The following is a 20069-nucleotide window of genomic DNA, read 5'->3' as shown; positions in this document are numbered from 1 at the left end:
GAAGTTCGGCTTGGTCAGTGCAGCAGAATCGCCTGTAGTGGTTGTCATTGTCGTTTACAAAAGAAGCAAACAAACAAACAAAAAACAGATTGGCAATCTTTAACATTGCAGGGTTAAAAGCACAGGGACACTACAAGGGACCACTTCATTGAGGTGAAGTGGTCTGGGTGAGTTTGGTGTCCCCAGGAGTTAGAAATACAGTAGTCAGACAAGACATATATTTTTCAATTTGCCTGCAAATTACTGTTTGAGCTACCTCCTAAGTACTTTGCAGAGGTCAGTTACGTGGATAAATATATTTAAATTTAGAATTTGATGTGTACTGTCACGAAAGTGTGTACGAAAGTGTATCATTTTAGTTCCATTATACAAGATATAAAATGCACAATGCTTTATATACACACGACTACATATTCTGACATACTGTTTATAGCAGCCAGTAACACTCGCTCAGTTATAGAATAGACATGTCACAGAAACACTCAGGAGCCATCCTGGCAAGAAATTCACTACATTGTTTGGAGATTGAGTAAGTTGCTTCATATACCTTTTATATATTTCTGTCAAAAATTAGGGTCCGATGTTTCCAGGGGGCTGTAATCGACTATAGAGTGATATCCTAATGCTAGCAAAGTGGGATTTATTCAAAAATTCCTTATTGCATCATGTTTAGATTAAAATAACAGAGACGAATCTCTTTACAGCTCAGCTAGATTGGCTGTAAATGTGAACAGTTCAGAGTGTATTTCCCATTTTTCTTTACTAGAAGTGAATAGATTATGGCGGGAGCAGGCCATAACTGAAAACTGATTTGGCTGCACTGTAGGAACAATGATGTCATTGGTAAAATAATTCACTTGTGTCTGAAGTTATTTCAGGCAGTGAGTAATCCCGATGTTTGTTTCAGACCAAACAACTTTACTTCCCGCTTTTTTTTTTACACTTTATTTTATTCTCTTCCCGTTTTTTCACTTTTTCTTCCGAATTTTTTTTTTTTTTTTTTCTTTGAGCACATGAACACATTGAATGCTTCAGGGCATTGACTTTCTACTGTAATTACACTTAGTTTTATTACCCTTTCAGAAATCAAACGTCAGAACTTTAACCTCCTCTTGAACATTCAACATCAGAGGTGTTATTTGCTTATTTTTATTTTATTTTTTTCTGATATCTATATCCTTTCAGGGTTACATAAATTCATGCATGTAAAGAATAGTGAAAAGGAGCAATCAAAGGTCTGTGGAATTGTAAATGATGTCCTTATTTAAGATACAATAGAGCCCAATTAAATGGTCTACTCTACTGTGAAAGGCTTGCTATGAAAACACCTGGGCATTGTATTTTTGTGGGCATGTGGGCATGCTTCCTACATTGTTTGTTTGTGTGCATGGATGCGTGGTTGACATTGAAAAACTATTTAAAAATCCTGTACCCCTTGGTTGCATTATTATTTATACTTGTTTACGCATTCTGTATCCTTGTTAGTATAAGAAGTTTTTCAGGGAAGAAAAAAATCTTTAACCTTCAGACCAAGCTTTTGAAATGCTCTGTTTTAATTCCTATTTCTTTAATTTCTGCTAATATTGTCTCTCTAATGCAGCTGAACCAGAATGTGGAATCACAGAAAGGTCGCCTGCGTGATGACATCAAGGAATACAAGTTCAGAGAATCTCGCTTGCTGCAAGATTACACCGAGCTCGAAGAGGAGAATATCTCGCTGCAGAAACAAGTGTCTGTTCTCAAGCAAAATCAGGTGAGTTGCATGGGATCTTGAACCAAATTATGTTAATCCGTCCTCCAAAATCTATCCTGATGGTGAGGCCACCTTGGGAAACACTTTTACAACAAACCTCTTTCTACCGGTAGAAAGTTTTATACCATTATGTCATGTAAAAAGTTTGAAATAATGGGCAGATTTTCAGTTGGCACGGGGAAGAAATTTGGCACTGTATACGCTAAGCTTTCTGCTGGCACAGTTTATAACAGATAACATGCCAAAACGTTCAAGGTACTATTGGATGTGTCTTACTTTACCCCCTCTGAAGCAGTTAAGGCCTTTGAGTTGGAACCTAAATATTAATAGGTGGCACAGGTACATAATTCTAATGTTATTGCAAATAGTAATTGTTAGCAGAACTGGCTTCCAAAATTCATTGAAGACCCTCTAAACAGTGTGAAGGGTCTAACGAGCGGATTTTTCACATTTGTATTTTTATATATTCAATGGAAGAATGAAAGACTCGAAGAATGGATTGCTACTGAGCTAGTGCCATGCATATCATTTAGATGCCTATTTAAAAAATAATAATAATAATAATTCTGCAATTGCTGACCTTTCTCTTCAGGTTCTGATGATGCCAATATGTGTCTTTTAATGTCAGCAATTTGGAAAAATAAACATCTCTCTTCTAAAGCTGCCCTCTAAATTGATATGCTTCTAAATTCTCTATTTTAGGTGGAGTTTGAGGGTCTTAAGCATGAGATCAAAAGATTGGAGGAAGAAACCGAATTCCTTAACAGCCAACTTGAAGATGCCATCCGGTTAAAAGAAATATCCGAGCGTCAGTTGGAGGAAGCACTGGAGACGCTTAAGACCGAGCGCGAGCAAAAAAATAACCTGCGCAAGGAGCTGTCTCATTACATGAATATTAATGACTCCATGTACAGCAATCACCTGAACTTCTCCTTAGATGGCCTGAAGTTAAGCGATGAGATCACCGAGCCAAACAACGATGACGTCCTCAACAGCTTTGAACAAAATGGCATCATTAAAATGAACGGTGAGAACAAAATATCCACACCTAAAAAGAATGATGTAGGAAATCCAGCTCCAAGTCTCGTTTCTGATCTTCTGAGTGAACTGAACATTTCGGAAATACAGAAATTAAAACAGCAGCTCATGCAGGTATGCATTCTAGAAATATCTTGCAAATTTATGACACTACATTCTAGCCTTATAGGTGATGGAAGCGCACTCATCCCTTCGTCCTGGAATTCTGGGTGCTATGCTAGACAAGTTCCAATAAAACTGCCTTGTTTGGAATTCGTTGGAGTGCCTGGATTATTTTCTATACTACATTCTAGCCTGACCTTCACTCTTCCTTAGTATTGAAATCTGTTATGTCAAACTTAAGTCGGTCCAAAAACTATATATTTTAGGGCTAGCACTGCGACTGAATAGAGTCACTCCTATTGCCTGTGATTTCAGAGGAAGCTGCACAGTAAATATCAACTGCAATAACTAGGCAAGATTGGGTAGTGAAGGAAATCATTATGTTAAAACTATAACACCCTATTCTGTCCTCTTTATTAGCCCAGTAGTAACCCAGGGTGCAACTAACAAAGTGAGAGTTGTCCCAGTTCAGATTGAGATTAAATGGGACACTGCGCAACACTTCCACAAGAAGTCTGCTCCCTTATGTTTAAAGGGACACTGTGGGCACCCAGACCACTTCAGCTCATTGAAGTTTGTTTTCCTGGCACTATAGTTTCCCTTTAAATATTACATATACAAACTGCAACACGAATTAATATTTGTGTTTTTTTATTTTTATTATTTTCATTTCATTTTTTTGCATTCACATAAATGAAAACACAGAATGACTCCTTGGACATGCGTAATTTGCATTAAATATTAAACTGTACTAGAACATGCTTGCGTTTAATGCAAATAACATTTAAAACAAAACACAGGAGAATAACACAATTTTAGTTACAAATAGCTTGTGCTGTTATCGTAGAAGAGACCAACACGTGTTTGATAAGTACGTTTACTAAAGCCTGAAGCAGGTATACATTAAATCCCTGAAGGATTAACTGATGTCTAGACGCTCTGTTGACAATTCATTAAAACTGTTTAGCATTTTAAGGAACTTTTTTGTCTCATCTTTTTGTGACCGATATTTCCACAATATCATATTTTGTTTCTAAGTAAATTATGTAATATATATATATATATATATATATATGTGTGTGTGTGTGTGTGTGAATTTGTTCTTGGTGTTATTCCATTTGAATAAAAAACTGTAAAATTTTGTTTAGACCTCTCGCGTTCTAGAAATATATAAAATGAATATACAACCCTAGTCAATATTAAAAAATTTTATGTCACCCCAAAAACAATGCAGATGGAAAGAGAAAAGATCAACCTCTTGACCACACTTCAGGAATCCCAGAAACAGTTAGAAAATACCAAAGGTGCCCTCTCAGAGGAGTATGACAAGGTGAGCAGGCTCACAGAAAACCTTAATGCAATGAAGAAACTCCATGCCACCAAGGAACGCCAGTCTGCGTTGGACAATGAGAAGGAGCGGGATAGTCATGAAGATGGGGATTATTATGAGGTTGACATAAATGGCCCAGAAATTCTGGAATGCAAGTACAAGGTTGCTATGTCTGAAATCCATGATCTAAAGGAGGAACTTAAAAATATCAAGGTCAAGTATGAAGAGTGTGAGTCAAAATATGAAGAGGACAAGAGCAGGTTTGAGACTGAAACTCAAGCAATGACCGAAAAGATCTCCACTTTAGAGAAGTTGACACGACAAGACAGAGATCAAGTCGTAAAACTGGAGAAAGAATTAAAGAAAGTGTCTGATGTGGCTGGAGAAACCCAGGGGAGTCTTACAGTTGCACAAGACGAGCTTGTCACCTTTAGTGAGGAGCTGGCCAATCTGTACCACCACGTGTGTATGTGCAACAATGTAACACCCAACAGAGTTATGCTTGATTATTACAAGGAAGGCAAAGGAGGACGTAGCAGTCCAGAAGGCAAAGGTCGGCGGTCACCCATTTTACTTTCAAAGGGTCTTTTAAGCCCAGAGAATGGCCCAAGCGAGACTGGATCTCCAGTGTCACCAATACCATCTCCAGTTTCAGATCCAAGAAGAGAACCAATGAACATTTACAATCTCATCGCCATCATTCGTGATCAGATTAAACACTTGCAAGCTGCCATTGACAGGTCCACAGAGCTTTCACGGCAACAGGTTGCAAGCCAGGAACTTGGACCGGCCGTAGACAAAGACAAGGAGGCCCTCATGGAAGACATTCTGAAGCTGAAATCTCTCCTGAGCACAAAGAGGGAGCAGATTGCAACATTGCGCACTGTACTGAAAGCCAACAAACAAGTGAGTACAGATTACATGGTGCTTAAGCAGTGTTATTTTACAAATATAATTTAGGCTTTACACTATAAAAATATATATGGGTTACATATATAATTATGGTCAGCGGGAAAGCGTATTTTCCATTGAAATCCGAAGCCGCTGTATGCAAATATTATTTTTTTACATTTCTGATTGGGAAGTAACCCATATTAAAATAATTGACCATGGCTAAAGCTTCCATCTGGCAATCTTTTCCCATCATGTTCTGCTTCTACTTGACAAAAATAAAAGTCTGTTATAAAATGCCTCCCTCCTTCCTGGAAGCAGGTTTTGGGGAGTGAAAGCATCCTTAAATTGTCCACAGGGGATGGTTAAGGTTTTGTCACTAATAGGTTTGTTTGTTTAGTTCTCATGGAGTGTTCGTATGTGTTACAATAGGAATCTAGTGGTTTGAAATCATGGTTAAGGTTACCATAGTAACAGCCTGGGAGCACATCTGTGATATTACAGAAAAACACTGTCACACTTACCTGCAGATTTTTGTAGTTTAACTTTATGTTCTATTACGTATACTTTGACCTATACAAAGAACACTTTTGGAATTTCTTAACTTAACCGCCAGCTACAGTGAATTGAAAGCAAACCTGTGCAAAAAGACGAACTTTGTGTAGTTATAGGGACAAAATAAATCCGTTACAAACAGAAGAATTTAAAGAGGATCTTTCATATTCAGACATTCTTAACCAGATGTATCTGTCTTGATTAGTTTTATATGATTATACATTCTTCATGTAGAACAAAACTTAATTTTTCATATTTTGAGAAGGTCTAGCAGATATTGTCTCTTCCACAACTTCCATTGAAGATTGTATGTACTACCCTAGTCCACAACAGGTCTTGTGGTCATGAATGCAAACCAAACGTTCTGAAGGCTCGATATTTGATTGGCTGCTTACACAGGACTTTGTAAAGGATCAGTGTATTTGCCATGCATGCCCAATAAAATGTCTGCTGGAATTATATTGAATATGTTCTAATAAATTTTTTGTGCAATGTCAGACTGCAGAGGTAGCGCTTGCCAATCTGAAGAGCAAGTACGAGAACGAGAAAGCAATGGTTACTGAGACGATGATGAAACTGCGAAACGAGCTGAAGGCCCTTAAGGAAGATGCTGCTACTTTCTCCTCTCTGAGAGCCATGTTTGCAACAAGGTGCGTATTCTATGACGGTCCGCAAAATACAGAGCATTCTTCGCGAATCAGGATTTTCTGTAACATGAGATCACAGTTGAAGTGGTCACACAGGGAACATTAATCGGCGAGTGGGGTTGTCATGCCCCAATGAACAAAACATGCAGGTGGCACAAAAGATTTTTAAACAATAAATGCATTCTGCACTGCGTCGACATTTCCCATTTATTTTATGTTCGTTCTTTTGAACAGGCAGTTTATTTCAGATTACATTTTTTTTTCCGAATTACACATTTAAGATTCTTAAACAATAAATCTGTCATCCATCATCTACAAGGTTAGCAAACCCTGATAGTTCTGCTCTGAACTATATGCATGATTCATTTAATAGAAAGGAGAAATGAATGGAAACATTTATTCAGTAGAGCATCATACCATACCTTTGTATAAATTAAATTTTGTAGCTGGTAAAACACTAGCAGATACACCGGCAACCATTAGGGCATATGAGTCTAGGAGGTGGATTCCTGCAGTCTTTCTGTAGGTGTAACTTACCATCTGACCTCAGATGCCCTGTAGATATTCGTCTTCATTGCATGGATTCCATACAGTTAAATAGTTATAATATATGCAGTACAGGTATATAATAACCTTAAAAGGACACTATAAGCCACCAGATCACTTCACCTCAAAATCCTTGGAGTTTTAACCCTACAAATGAAAACATGGCCGTTTTGCAGGGATGTTAGTGTTCATTGCAGGGTTAACATACCTCTAGTGGCTGTCACACTGACAGCCACTAGAGGTGCTACAACGCCAATAGCCGAGTCAAACTCTATTTCAATCAGATGGTCTAATAGAGACCAGTTGATTGGCACAGCATTTTCTCTTATGGGGAAACATTTGTTCAGTTGAGATCTTCTACACTGATGGTCTCCGCCAAAGATGCGGCGTGTGATCGTGGAGACCGGCGCGGCAAAGGGTAAAAAGTAAATAATACTTGCCCTTAAAATCCTCACATGGTGGGGGACGACAACAAAAAATGTGGCAGGAAACCATAGCATTAGTAATACATGTTTGTATTCCTAAAGGTAACGTGTTCCTTTAAGTATGAATACGCGTTGGTTAGTTTTACAGATACATGGTTATTTGCTAAATTGCAAATTGTCACAAAATGAAAGTGATTTTCAAATTGTCAGTGTAGTCAAATTGAAAATAAAAGAATCTCCAAATCCGCTATGTTTTCCTATTGCTGTTTTGGCCTGAAATTAGAAATCCACTTTGAATCCCTGACAGTTCACACTTTATTGTATTGACCTCCTAATCTATATACTGTGCTGGTGAAATTCCATGGAGAAATCCTCGCGATTTACTTGCTTAAAGTCAGAGCTTGTGGTTATCACTATTTACAAGTCGATTGTATATGCACCAGCATTCATCTCCATGGCTGAGATCATCTCATCCAATCCAATCCTTTCCCATAGGAATTGCGCATGTTTGGCAAAACGCAGTGCTGCGCCAATCCGCATCCCCTCATAGAGATGCATTTAGTCAGTGCATTTCTATAAGGAGCATTCACCGTCTCCATGCATAGCTTGTAGACTCTGAACACTGTGTAGCACTGGACCAGGAAGAGTGACTGCCACTAGAGGTGTTACTATGCGGCAATGTAAACACTGTCTTTACATCAAAAAGCATGTATGGACTGATTATAGACATTCAAACCACTACATTAAGCTATACTTCTGAAGACTATAGTGTTCCTATAACTTAAGAAACCTAAAATAGGCTCTCGCAAACCTTTTGTCTAGAGCAAATTAAAAGAAAAGTCATTTGGCTTTAATTTAGAGGTTATTCCTTAAAACTTACATGGAACAAACCCATCAGATTACAATTACCAACCACAAAGAAGACTATTTGACACTATGTTTAGCTGTATTTTTTCATCTGCCATTGATGCTGGTTAAAAAAAAAAATAGTCTTGATTTATTGTTCTTTGAAAAACCGAATACAGGGTAATTTAGGGCCTTTTGTTCTGTAAGAATATGCCTACATCTGGCAACGAGGGCTGTGATAAAAGCAGTGTAACACTGTCACAGCTGAACTTACTGTTAGAGAGACGGAGAGCGGCTTCTTGCCGTATTCGGTTAAAGAGGGGTTACTGCAATGTTAAACACTGATAGTGAAAGAGAAGGATATAGCATTTCTAATGAAATATGAAGAAAAAGGTACATTGTAGAATTACAACTCACATGATGATCTAGGATCTACCTTGTATTCAAGCACCAGTATGCACATCATTGCATTCATCCATTCATATTGAGATCATTTAGATTATAATGCAAAGCCGAACTATATTTCGACATGAGAATCATCATTAAGAAGTCAATTTAAAAAAATGTCAGGTGAGCATAAATTTGCAAATGTTAAGAAAGCGGCTACATTTTTGAAAGGAAATAAATAAACCGTACCGCCTTTCCCCAAAAATAAGACCGGGTCTTATATTAATTTTTCCACCGTAAAACGCACTAGGGCTTATTTTTGGGGGAGGTCTTATTTTGAGGAAAGACGTGCTAGAATGCAGGTCTATGTTCATGGGGATTCTCCCGAACATAGACCAGTTCACTAGGGCACGGAATCCTGCAAATCTATGTTCGGGGAAACTTTCCCAAACATAGATTAGCTCACTCGCTAATAGAATACCGCAAATCTATGTTCGGGGAAACTTTCCCAAACATAGATTAGCTCACTCGCTAATAGAATACCGCAAATCTATGTTCGGGGAAACTTTCCCAAACATAGATTAGCTCACTCGCTAATAGAATACCGCAAATCTATGTTCGGGAATCTTCCCCGAACATAGATTAGTTCACTCACTAATAGAATACTGCGAATCTATGTTCGGGAATCTTCCCCGAACATAGATTAGTTCACTCACTAATAGAATACTGCGAATCTATGTTCGGTGAAAATTCCTCAAACATAGATTAATGAACAACTAGGGCTTATGTTCAATTAATGCGCTTCTAACTCACCGCGATCGCATTCTCAGACGGACAATAATGAGCGTTTTGCATGAATATTTCATAAGCTCAGGGAGCAGCATAAATTTTGCTCTACTGGAAAAATGAAATAGCTTACTAGTTAAATTATCTCAAATAGGAAATGCGTACCATGTTGGCTTGAAGAGCTTTTTTTTTTTTTTTTTTTCTTGTTAATAATGCCATATAGTGTAAACTTTATATATATTTTTTTAATTATTTTTATTTATTTGTTCTTATTGGAAATGTAATTGAAATATATATAATATAACTGGATTCGAACATCAGTATTTACTACATATCTCATGCATGTCTCCTCTCTGGGTGCTGGGTCTTGGCTGTGATCAACCTTTGGTTTCTAAGAAAGAAAACTTGACTGTGTTTTATCTATGATGCACTAACATATTCTGCATTATTTTATGACGGGTTTGTACCTTTAATGAAAACCTAAAAATGTCTTGTTACATTTTATGAAGGTTTATTCCTACTCAAAGTGGCGCTTTCTTATAAAAAGCATGTGAACTTGAGCATCTTGTAGAACTATTACAGGCATGCATTGAGAGGTACACAGCTTGTTCCTCGTTTTAGATTTGGAGACTGCTTACTGACCAACAGTCCTACTCATTCACTTAAAGGGACACTATTGGCCACAAAACAAAATTAGCTTTGTTAAGCAGTTATTGTGTGTAGATCATTCTCCTGCAGTCTAACTGCCCAATTCTCTGCTGTTTAGGAGTAACATCACTTTGTTTATGCACCCTAGTCACACCTCTCTTCTTGTGACTTACATAGCCTAGCGAAACACTTTGTGTAAAGAGAGATCTAATGTTTACATTTGTTTAATTTAGACTGTATCTCCTTGCGGGAGCCTTCTGTATGTGATAAAGGTTTTTAATTTACAAAGTGAAGAGTTAACAAAGTTACATCTGATTGAAAACGAAACCATTTTGTTTTCATGCAAGCTTTGTCTGTCACAGCCAGGGGAGGTGTGGCTAGGGCTTCATAAACAGAAACAAAAGTGATTTAACTCCTAAATGACAGAGAATTGATCAGTGTGACAGCAGGGGCATGATCTATATTCTATACACTAAAACTGCCTAATTAAGCTAAAGTTGTTTTGATGCCCACAGTATCCCTTTAAAGTTTCCATATTATTGACATGGTAGCCTTAGATGAGCTCTGCATACAGGCACTCTCTGCATTCCCATTGGGGTGTCCTAGAATGCCTTTATTCTGGAGCAAATCACAGAGAGTGCTGTCTCAACAACAGGTTTTCCATTTTTGGAAAATAATCTGATTTCTTATTTCCATTAAATTTGTAAATCTATATCTTTAAAAAAGAAAATGATTTGCAGAATAAAATAGAATAGTCCTGAATAGCTAGAGGGTAAAGTCCCCTTTAGGTAAGTATGCAAACTTATTTTGTGCATTTTGCTAGTAGATTCACCAATGTATCTATTCTGTTATATATGTACCTGAAACTTGCTCTATCCACTAAGGTGACCACTATAGTTAATATGCATGTAGCTGTACACTAGGCATTGTGCATTTTGGCACGCTGCAATGTCATTGTTTCTTGCTAAAATGAAAATATAGAAGTAAAATGATGTCTCAATGTTTTGGTGAAATTTCATTCAACATAAGGAATACCATTGGGGTAATTCATTAAACAAGTTGTTGAGAACCTGCAAGGAAATTGCAAATGTTAGACCAAAATAGTCAAATGTGGGGGTGGGGGGAATCCAACTCTTCTCCTTCCTGCTTGACTATTTTGGCCTAAAATATGCCATCCGTCCTTGCAATTATATCACCATGTGTAATTCTTGCATGATGGCTACATTTTAATTATGTCTGCATGGAGGTCGCTCTGGTGGAAGACGCAAAGTAGCATTAGTATAGGTGGGGGCCTTACAGCAAATGCACGATTTTACTCCTCATATTGTGGCTGAATGCTAGCAATATGTGTTATTGCCTGTATGTGTGTGTGTTTGTGTTTTAGCATGTTGAACGTGTTTCTTGATATGTACATCTTTTACTATGCTCTTTTAATACTTTTACTTGTGCCTGGATTCCATTGTTGAAGGACAGGTTCCAGTTTGGTTATAGCTGGATGACATTGTGATAATCAATGTGAAGGGTCTTTACAACTTGCACAGTCACTGCCTCTGAAACAATCTTAAATATTATTCATGTAGAATGAGTTGGCCTGACTTGCCAGTATATTAAATCCTGCAAATCGATGTAACTTCTAGCCGTCGGCACAATAGTTGAAGAGCATGAGCTCTGGTCAATACCTCAGACTTGGCCAAGATTACATATCGAGCAACAGTTGGTTTCTTGAAAGTAATAGTTCTCTATTGAACCTTTTGTTTTGCTTGTGTGCGCCTTCGTTTTATTGCAGATGTGATGAGTACGTCACCCAGCTTGATGAGATGCAGAGGCAGCTAGCGGCAGCAGAAGATGAGAAGAAGACCTTAAATTCATTGTTGCGAATGGCTATCCAACAGAAGCTAGCGTTGACCCAACGCTTGGAGCATCTGGAACTTGATCATGAGCAGGCCAAAAGAGTCCGCACGAAATCTGCATCCAAAAACAAAACCAGTAATCCCAGTGTAAGTCACATTCGCTCCTGTGCAGACAGGTCCGAGGGAGCGGTCCTTAACAACCAAGTGTTTTGCAGTGAGAAATACAAAATTTGTTGTGATTAAACAAAGCATGTGAGAAATACTTTGTTTTCTAAGCTTGTGTAGGCCGCATGAAGCCTGTTTTCTACAATATCGTAGCATCTTTTATGCTGGTACTTTGTTAAAATGTGTAACACAAAAGGTATTACTATGCTGAGCTTAAGTATAATTAACATGTGTGGGAAAATCTGCTAACAGGCCTTACAAAAGCTTCAGACATTGCTCCCACTATTAACATGTCCAGCTTCTCTGTTTGTTTGTGAGAAACTAACACTGGTCGGAATAATAATCATAATAAACCGTAATAAAAAAATAAATAAAGCAATGTCGGTAAGAGATCTCATACTGCACCGAGAGGTAGCATTTGCACATCTCAAGCAGTTGTACAGCAAATAGCTTTCCAGGGAAGAATCCTGTAACCAAGCTTAGGTCTGTACGTGGAACTGACCAAATAAATTCTATTTGAAAAAAAAAAAGAAGGAAACCGTTTTGCAATCTTACCAAAAATGCAGGTTTGCCAGTTTTATAATGGGTTTTGCTTTAGGACTTTAGACTATCTGATGTCCTTTTGAAATCTCCAACAAGATAATCTAGAAACTATATTAATTATGTTTTATCTCGGCAAAATGTGAAAATCAAGTTTGATTCCTATGATAAAGCAGTGTCACGATATAGAAGTGGCCAAAGTCGAGCTCCAGTCTGGCTAGCAGTGGTTTCTAGCAAGCCATAGTCTATACTCTATAGCGATGGTTTCTTGCAAGCCATAGTCTATACTCTATAGCGATGGTTTCTTGCAAGCCATAGTGTGTCTGACAGTGGTAACCAGCTGGTTGTAGTCTGTAGTTAGCAAGCCCGTTGTCTGTAGCTGGTGGTAGTCTGAAGCTAGGAGTGACTTCATTGAGTTGGTTTTAAGGATTGTGGCTCCCCCTACAGGTGGTCAGAGAATGCACAATTTGTCACACTGCATGTGTTACTTAATGTGTTGAGCATAGCACAAATATTAACACCCATAGTTTTGGGGATTTTCTCATATTTCTTTTTATTTATACATAGAATATTACATGTTTAAGGCAAGAAACTGCTTATCAGCATGTAAACAAGTAGCTGTTCAGTTGGAAAGTCAGATTATGCACAAGTGATACAATTTAAAAAAAACAACAAATGCAGAATTGGTCTGGACTTCTAAATGTCCTCTCTTTTAATGTGACCAATCTGCAGGTGCATATGCAAATTAACAGTATCCAAATATTTATATTGGTTTACAAAGTACTTGCCCTCCCTGAGGGGCAAGTTACCAAAAGCAGAATCCGTGCTATAGAATTAAGCGCAGACGGTTTCTCCTGATGATATTGTTCAGGATATAATTTCTGCTTTACATTGTCTTGTAAATAGCTAGTTATTTGTAATCTGAAATGTAACCATTTTAGGTGCCAGAGGTCAGTATATGCATTATGAAGTGTTTCTCAACCACTTGGCATTTAGATGCAACAGAGGGGTGGGTCTATTTAGTAAATGTTAAATCACGAGGAGTAGAGGACAGACTTACAAAATTTAAGACAAAGTTGCAGAGCTTAAAATGGTTTTTATTTCTTTCCTAATTTTGCTATTTTAACCTTAAATATTTGCAAGTCAGTTGTCAGCTCCCTAAAAAGATATTTCATTTAAAAAAAACAAAAAACCCTCAACGTTTTCTTCACACCAAGCGTTATTGAAGAAATGTAGGTCAGAGCCATAGTTTATGTATGCAAGCACACACTGTAACTGGGCTCTACATTATGGAACGTCACTCTACTGAGGAAATCGCGATCAGAAATTGCTGGGATTTAGTCTTTGACAGTCCTTATTCAATATTTTATGCAAAATCATGAAATTCTGCAAATTGTGCCTGCGTAAAAAAAAAAAAAAAGAGTGAAAGACCATTCATTATTGCGTAATTGACAAAAATAAATTAACACAAAATTAAAAAGGCACATTTTATAGATTATAAAAACAAAACTTGATTTAAAGTGCCTACATTGATGTTTTCTATTAATGTAAAGCCCAGTTCATTTTGTAATTTTCAGAATAATTTTGTACATATCGCCTTCTAGAATGGATAGTGCAAAGAATTGCATGGTCGCTGGCATGTTTAAAACCCTCTTCTTGTGACTCTGGAAGCCCCCTTCTCTTCTTTACACTCCCTGTCTCTCTGTTGTTTCTCACTACCATTTCTCATAGTTAATCACCAGCCTGCTTCCTGTACCTCGCCATTCAAACAATAAGTAGTCGGGAGAAATCCCATTGGCTAATAGAAGGTAATTACTTGCAGAGCAATCCATCCATTTTTTTAGCATGTTGAAATGTATTCTTTTTTTTATTCTTCCAAGTAATCTCCGAAAAAAGGCTGTGGTAGAGCATTTTAAGCATGTATAACTTGGCATGTTTATCTGGTTGGTTCTTGTATTACTCGTATAGGAATCGGTAAAGACATTTGGATTACCTTTATATTCATCACCAAGCACTTTGCAATTGTTTTTGAATTTTGGTTTGTTTATTTTCTTTTTATTTTATTAGAAACCAAATAGTGGTTAATGATAGCTTTTCATTAATATTCTAGTGATGTAACTCATTTATTCACTGAATGTTTTTAAAGTTGCGTGGGTTTTTGTTTGTGGTCTTACCTGAGTACAATATGACTTCAGAATGGCAGTGAATGCTTGTAGCTTCGAAAGCAAGTGAAGCTTAATGTCTGCAAAGCGGGACTTTTTTTTTTTTCTTTTTCTAACCAACTAACTTTCAGTCTCACATTTTCACTTGTCCAATTCATCTTTATGGTGTTTCAGTAAATTTAACACACATTTAAAAAAAAAAAATGTTAATTTATTTGTTGTATTTTTTTTGTTCTGAGATTCCTGCATGTAAAGAGGATTCACATTGTAGTGATTTTCTTGCCTCCTTGCATTACGACTCTTTTCGTAGTATATGTCAATGTCATTCACCTTAAGCATAGACAGACAGTAGATACAAGCAGATACTGGGATTTGTCCGAAGAACACCTTAATAATTAGCCGATTATTTCAGTGTTCAGGAATAGTCACCACTCAAAGGAACACAGATGGACGCATTTAAGAGTTCTACAAATGTGGCATCCTCTTAAATTTAACAGAATGAGCATTCATGTACATATGGGACAGGAATCCAGCCTTTAAACTGGTTGATGTTTTTGATTTCGCTGTTGCAATCTGTTTTGATACCGATGCACTCATTGGGATACTGTTTCCAATGTGTAAGTCTCCTGGATGTCATTTCTGTTACAAACCTGTAAAGTTCTACTGAAGATGAAAGCCATTTTGGTTTCAAAGTAATTGCCATACAACCTCTTTTTCTAGCCATTTTGCGCTTTGGGGTGACACTATCTTGGTTTGCTTTGTTTGCTCTTCCTAATGTATCAACATTATGTTGTAAATCTTTATTCTAACTTCATCTTTATTGCTTGGTATTAAGACTTGTCTTTCTTTGACAAAACCTACCTCTGCAAACAGGTCCTCTGTCTGGCTAAGTAAATGTATAGATAGGCCTTTTTAAACTAGCTGGGTCTGCATGAACCTTTCACAGCATGTCTCTTGGAGATGTTAAGCTTATAACTTCTCGTTATGCTTCTCGTGAAATCTAGGATCTTCAACTGATGCATTCAACACTTGTAAGCAATCTGCCACCTGCGCAACGCTTCTCAACGGCAGCGGGCACTTAAAAGGTCTTCTTCTCTTCACAAACTAACCTTTGCCTGTTTTTTTTTTTTCTTCTTCATTGGCTCGTTTTTAAACTAACTTGCTCCGCTTAGCTCCTCTCCATTCTATTTTTTTTTTGTTAAGTATCTAATATTTTATTTTTCCATTTTTCAGTTGTAGAATAGTCCTTGAAGAAGATGTTTCCATCCAGTGCATTAATTTGCACAGACGCGTCATTAAGCCTGTCCGAGTAACTCTTAACAAAGATAGTCAGTGGCACAAATGAACCTGAATCACTCCATCCTCCACTTATAGGATCCTTTATACGATAAACGTTGGGCGCTTTTTTGTTTTTTTTTGTTTGTGTTTTCTCAATGTAATCTCAGTTTAAGCTTTACCATTAAGTGCTGCTGTGGGAAGATAACTTACAAGTGCTGAACAAAATGCTTCGATCAACCTGTTTCTGATATTTCGGATCAGTCTCCGTGGGGGGGGAAAGGGGGTCATCTTATATTTTACATCAGATATTCAACTTTTTTGTTTTGTTTCTTTTTGTTTTTATTTTAAATCGGATTGTTTTAAACCTGTGCACTTTTGATATTTTAATATTTTACTTAATATTTTATGTAGATGTGTTATGGAACATGTATTGTATTAAGCTTTGTACGTGTTGATTATTGGTATCAGCATGTTGCAGGGAGTTTTGTTGTTTTTTATGATTTAACACATGCTTTGGCGTAAAATAAGTCTGTGTGTATGTACATATATATACACACTCATTTATATATGTTCTGTGCAACTTCAGCTTTTTTGCTATAATACATATTTGTTTTGTCATAATTACTGGTTTTAACTACCATGCTCATAAAGAAAAAAAAAAAAAAAAGAAGAAAAATTCCTGGGTCTCCAAGATTGGGGGTTGTTCATATTCTATTATTATTCTTAGGAATAGTTTAATGTAACAAGAAAAAAACTTGACGTGCTTTGGTTAAAAACAGTAATAGGCACTTGAAAAATATAAAACGTTTAATAAGTAGTATTATCTTAAAAAATACCAGGATATTCTGGTTTTTAGGAAATCAAGAATTGCTGATGAACAGGATTTTATACAACTGTACCAGTTAAATTCCAAATTGGAATTGTTTAGTAGTTTCCTCATTTATCGTGCCAAATTATGGTACATCTAGAAAGTTAAAATTCTAAAATTGTCAATTAACAAGTGTTTATATGCCTTTGTTATGGATAATTGCCAGCAGTGCCTTTTTAATTACCATGGGGGATTTTAGACTAGTTTAGGTTCAAAAGGAAACCGTTTTCGAAACAGAAAAACTCGATGTAAGCAATAAGTGGAAAAGGAAAAAAAATTAAAAAGAAATTAAATGGTAAATATATGGTAAGTATATTTGCCGAAGAAAGAATTGTAAAAAATTCAGTTGGTCAGTGATTCTTTAAAGTATAAATCCTTGCTACTTGAGGGATTTAGAAAAAAATTCATTACCGGTAATTTAAACTTCCTAAACCAAAACTAAAAGCTTTCAACTTGTTTAAAAAAAAAAAAAGCAAGACGTGTCCTTTTCGAAATCCAAACTAACTCAACTAGAGGATACGGATGTACTGCTTTATATGCGATATGCGGGCGGACGCCGTCTTACTATGATGTAACGCTGGCAAATGTGAAAAAGCAATGCAGTAATATCCGCTCTTGCATGTTCAATTTAATTGCTGTTGTTTTCAGGAAACAGAAGGTAAAAGCCGCGTCAACAAGTACATCCAATCAGTCTAGACGTTGCTTGTTGAGGCAAAGGTGAAAGAATGTTTTAATTGGTACTGTGTGAATGAATGTCATTTCTGTAAAATGGCAGAAAAAATAAAAGTAAAATTTTTAATATTAAATGGGAAAAAAAATTCTGTTTGCTGGAAAAACAATACAAATTCTAGATGTGGGACTTTTATATGTTATCATCTTTTACAGTATTAATCCTTTAAATATTGTTACTGCAAATTATTTCATCTGTATGTGGGTATTTATTTGAAATTCTTTCATAAAGTACTGTATTATTGTTCATGTGCATTCTAGTGACAAAGTGATTTCCATGCACGTACTCTTGCCAAGTAACCTTTACACAGATCTGATTGTCCTGGCGTAACTCGACGCTAATTATAACGGTTTGTCTAGTGAAAGAAGTGTGTTAATTATATATTAATACAGGGTTGTGTTTAGAAAGCTCGCTGTGTAAAGGTAGTCACATGTATCAATAAAAGGTGATTTAAAGGCATTATGTCTCCTGGTTCTTTTTTTGTTAAGATTGTTGCAATTTGTTTTTAGTCGAAATACCATAACTATCATTCGAAGATATATTAAACAAAAAGGGTAAACGCCAACTTGGCCCACATTTATCACTACTTGTGTTGAAATTATTGAAATTTTGCTAATGCTCAAATCACTTCATCAAGGTTTTTTTTGGGGGGGGGGAGGGGGGTTGTCTTTTAATTTTTTTTTATTTTTTTTTTTTTCAGAATCCGATGCACACATGGGAATTATACAGAAACAAAGTTGTTTGTTTGCTTTTTACTATGAAACTTAAAGTATGCTCTAAGCATCAACATATCTTAGCTTAATAAAAAACAGTTTGGGTGTATAGATCATGCACCTGCAGTCAATTCTCTGCTATTTAGAAGTTAAATCACTGTTGTTTCTGTTTATACAGACCTAGCCATACCTCCCTTGTTTAATTTTCAATCTGATTTTACATCACAGTGTGTTTACTGTATACGTTCTAATCGCCTGCTCTGTTCATTGCACTTTAACCCCTTAAGTATGGAGGCAATTGTACAAGTTTTGAACCAAAACAAAAATGTAGCATTAAGTGCAGATATATATAATATATATAATCAGAACAAACAGGGCTTTAATTTCACATTATTTATTTATGAAAGATAATATAGTGGCTTCAACAGATTCCAGGTGGGACATCTGAGATCGCTGACCAGAAGAGTGCAGTTCTAGGAACAGCTAAGATACTGCGCAGACAGACCTCAGATCAGACGAGGCGACCCGCTGAATTTAAGCATATTACTAAGCGGAGGAAAAGAAACTAACCAGGATTCCCCCAGTAACGGTGAGTGAAGAGGGAAGAGCCCAGCGCCGAATCCCCGCCCGGCGGGCGCGGGAAATGTGGCGTAAGGGAGACCGGACCCCCGCCGCTCGGGGGCCCAAGTCCTTCTGATCGAGGCCCAGCCCGCGGACGGTGTTAGGCCGGTGGCGGCCCCCGGCGCGGCGGGACCCAGTCTCCTTGGAGACGGGTTGTTTGGGAATGCAGCCCGAAGCGGGTGGTAAACTCCATCTAAGAAGAAATACCGGCATGAGACCGATAGCGGACAAGTACCGTAAGGGAAAGTTGAAAAGAACTTTGAAGAGAGAGTTCAAGAGAGCGTGAAACCGTTAAGAGGTGGGCTTCATCTTGCTCTCTCTTCACATATTTCTTCACCAAGGGACACCTTTATTTCACTATGGGTATTTAGACCCAATTTCACTCTTACACTGTGTGCTTGTTCCTAGATAGCACGGCAATGGAGGCTTAGGCAGTGGATTTAACCGCACAAGTTAGGCTTAGCACAGAACACCCTCGAAGGTGTTACAGGAGAACCAGGGATTAGTTCAGAGGTTTCCTTTCAAGAACCCTTGCTCTGTCCCGTTCCGTTTACGCTGTTATAGCTCACCTCTCCTGGTTAGAAGCCAATACTCAAGGGTAGATGCGGATGTATGTGATACATATTCCTATATCATTTTCTGATTCATGTGAAACATATCTTTATATTTATATATTAGATTCAACTACAGCATCATTCTATCCTGTGCAGTTTCCTGCCTAGACCTATAGATTTAGAGGGATGTTTCTCTGCCCCTGGCTCTAAAATACAATAGGTGAAGTATCACCATTTTTCTCATATCAGTAGCCATAATTGGGGGAGATCTAATGTAGTGTTCCTTTGTTTATTTTTTAAAAGGACTTAATAAAGATATATTTTTTATTTTATTTTTTACAAAGGACACTTGCTAAGCTAATAGGAAGCACACACTCCTGCTTCTTATTATTTTTTCCCTCTTCTATATTTGCCATACGCTCTAGGACTGGCGGGTAATTTCTATACAAGTTGTTTAATTTGTTAACTTGCCAGCAGCAGATCTCCCCTAGGGGAGATTTCTCCTGTTTTTTCTATAATTCATTAGTGGGTACAAGCCCCTGGTGGAGCTGGCACCACCATCTGACCATACTTTCCTTGCCTCCACCTCACACACCCTTCTTTCTACATCTTTGAAGGGTGATAGGTGAGACAG

At 37.2% G+C, this 20069-nt stretch overlaps 1 protein-coding gene across 3 annotated transcripts in view; it reads left to right on the top strand.

The window, feature by feature from the left end:
* Positions 1 to 18006, top strand: part of BICD2 (BICD cargo adaptor 2) — a 97228-nt gene extending 79222 nt beyond the window's left edge. The window contains exons 3-9 of one of the 3 annotated variants that reach the window (XM_063426910.1): positions 1601 to 1753; positions 2456 to 2905; positions 4128 to 5129; positions 6168 to 6319; positions 11741 to 11951; positions 14241 to 14317; positions 15905 to 18006. In XM_063426910.1, coding sequence (XP_063282980.1) covers positions 1601 to 1753; positions 2456 to 2905; positions 4128 to 5129; positions 6168 to 6319; positions 11741 to 11951; positions 14241 to 14288 — 2016 coding nt within the window. In that variant the 3' untranslated portion in view covers positions 14289 to 14317; positions 15905 to 18006. Of the gene's footprint in view, positions 1 to 1600; positions 1754 to 2455; positions 2906 to 4127; positions 5130 to 6167; positions 6320 to 11740; positions 12485 to 14240; positions 14318 to 15904 lie in introns of those variants that run through there. The other 2 variants (XM_063426911.1, XM_063426909.1) reach the window with 2 other exon arrangements.
* The last annotated feature ends 2063 nt before the right edge of the window (positions 18007 to 20069 follow it).

This window comes from Pelobates fuscus, chromosome 7, assembly GCF_036172605.1.
Source record: "Pelobates fuscus isolate aPelFus1 chromosome 7, aPelFus1.pri, whole genome shotgun sequence".
Lineage (NCBI taxonomy): Eukaryota > Metazoa > Chordata > Amphibia > Anura > Pelobatidae > Pelobates > Pelobates fuscus.
Note: the sequence above shows the minus strand (reverse complement) of the source record. Positions and strands in the feature narration are given on the sequence as shown.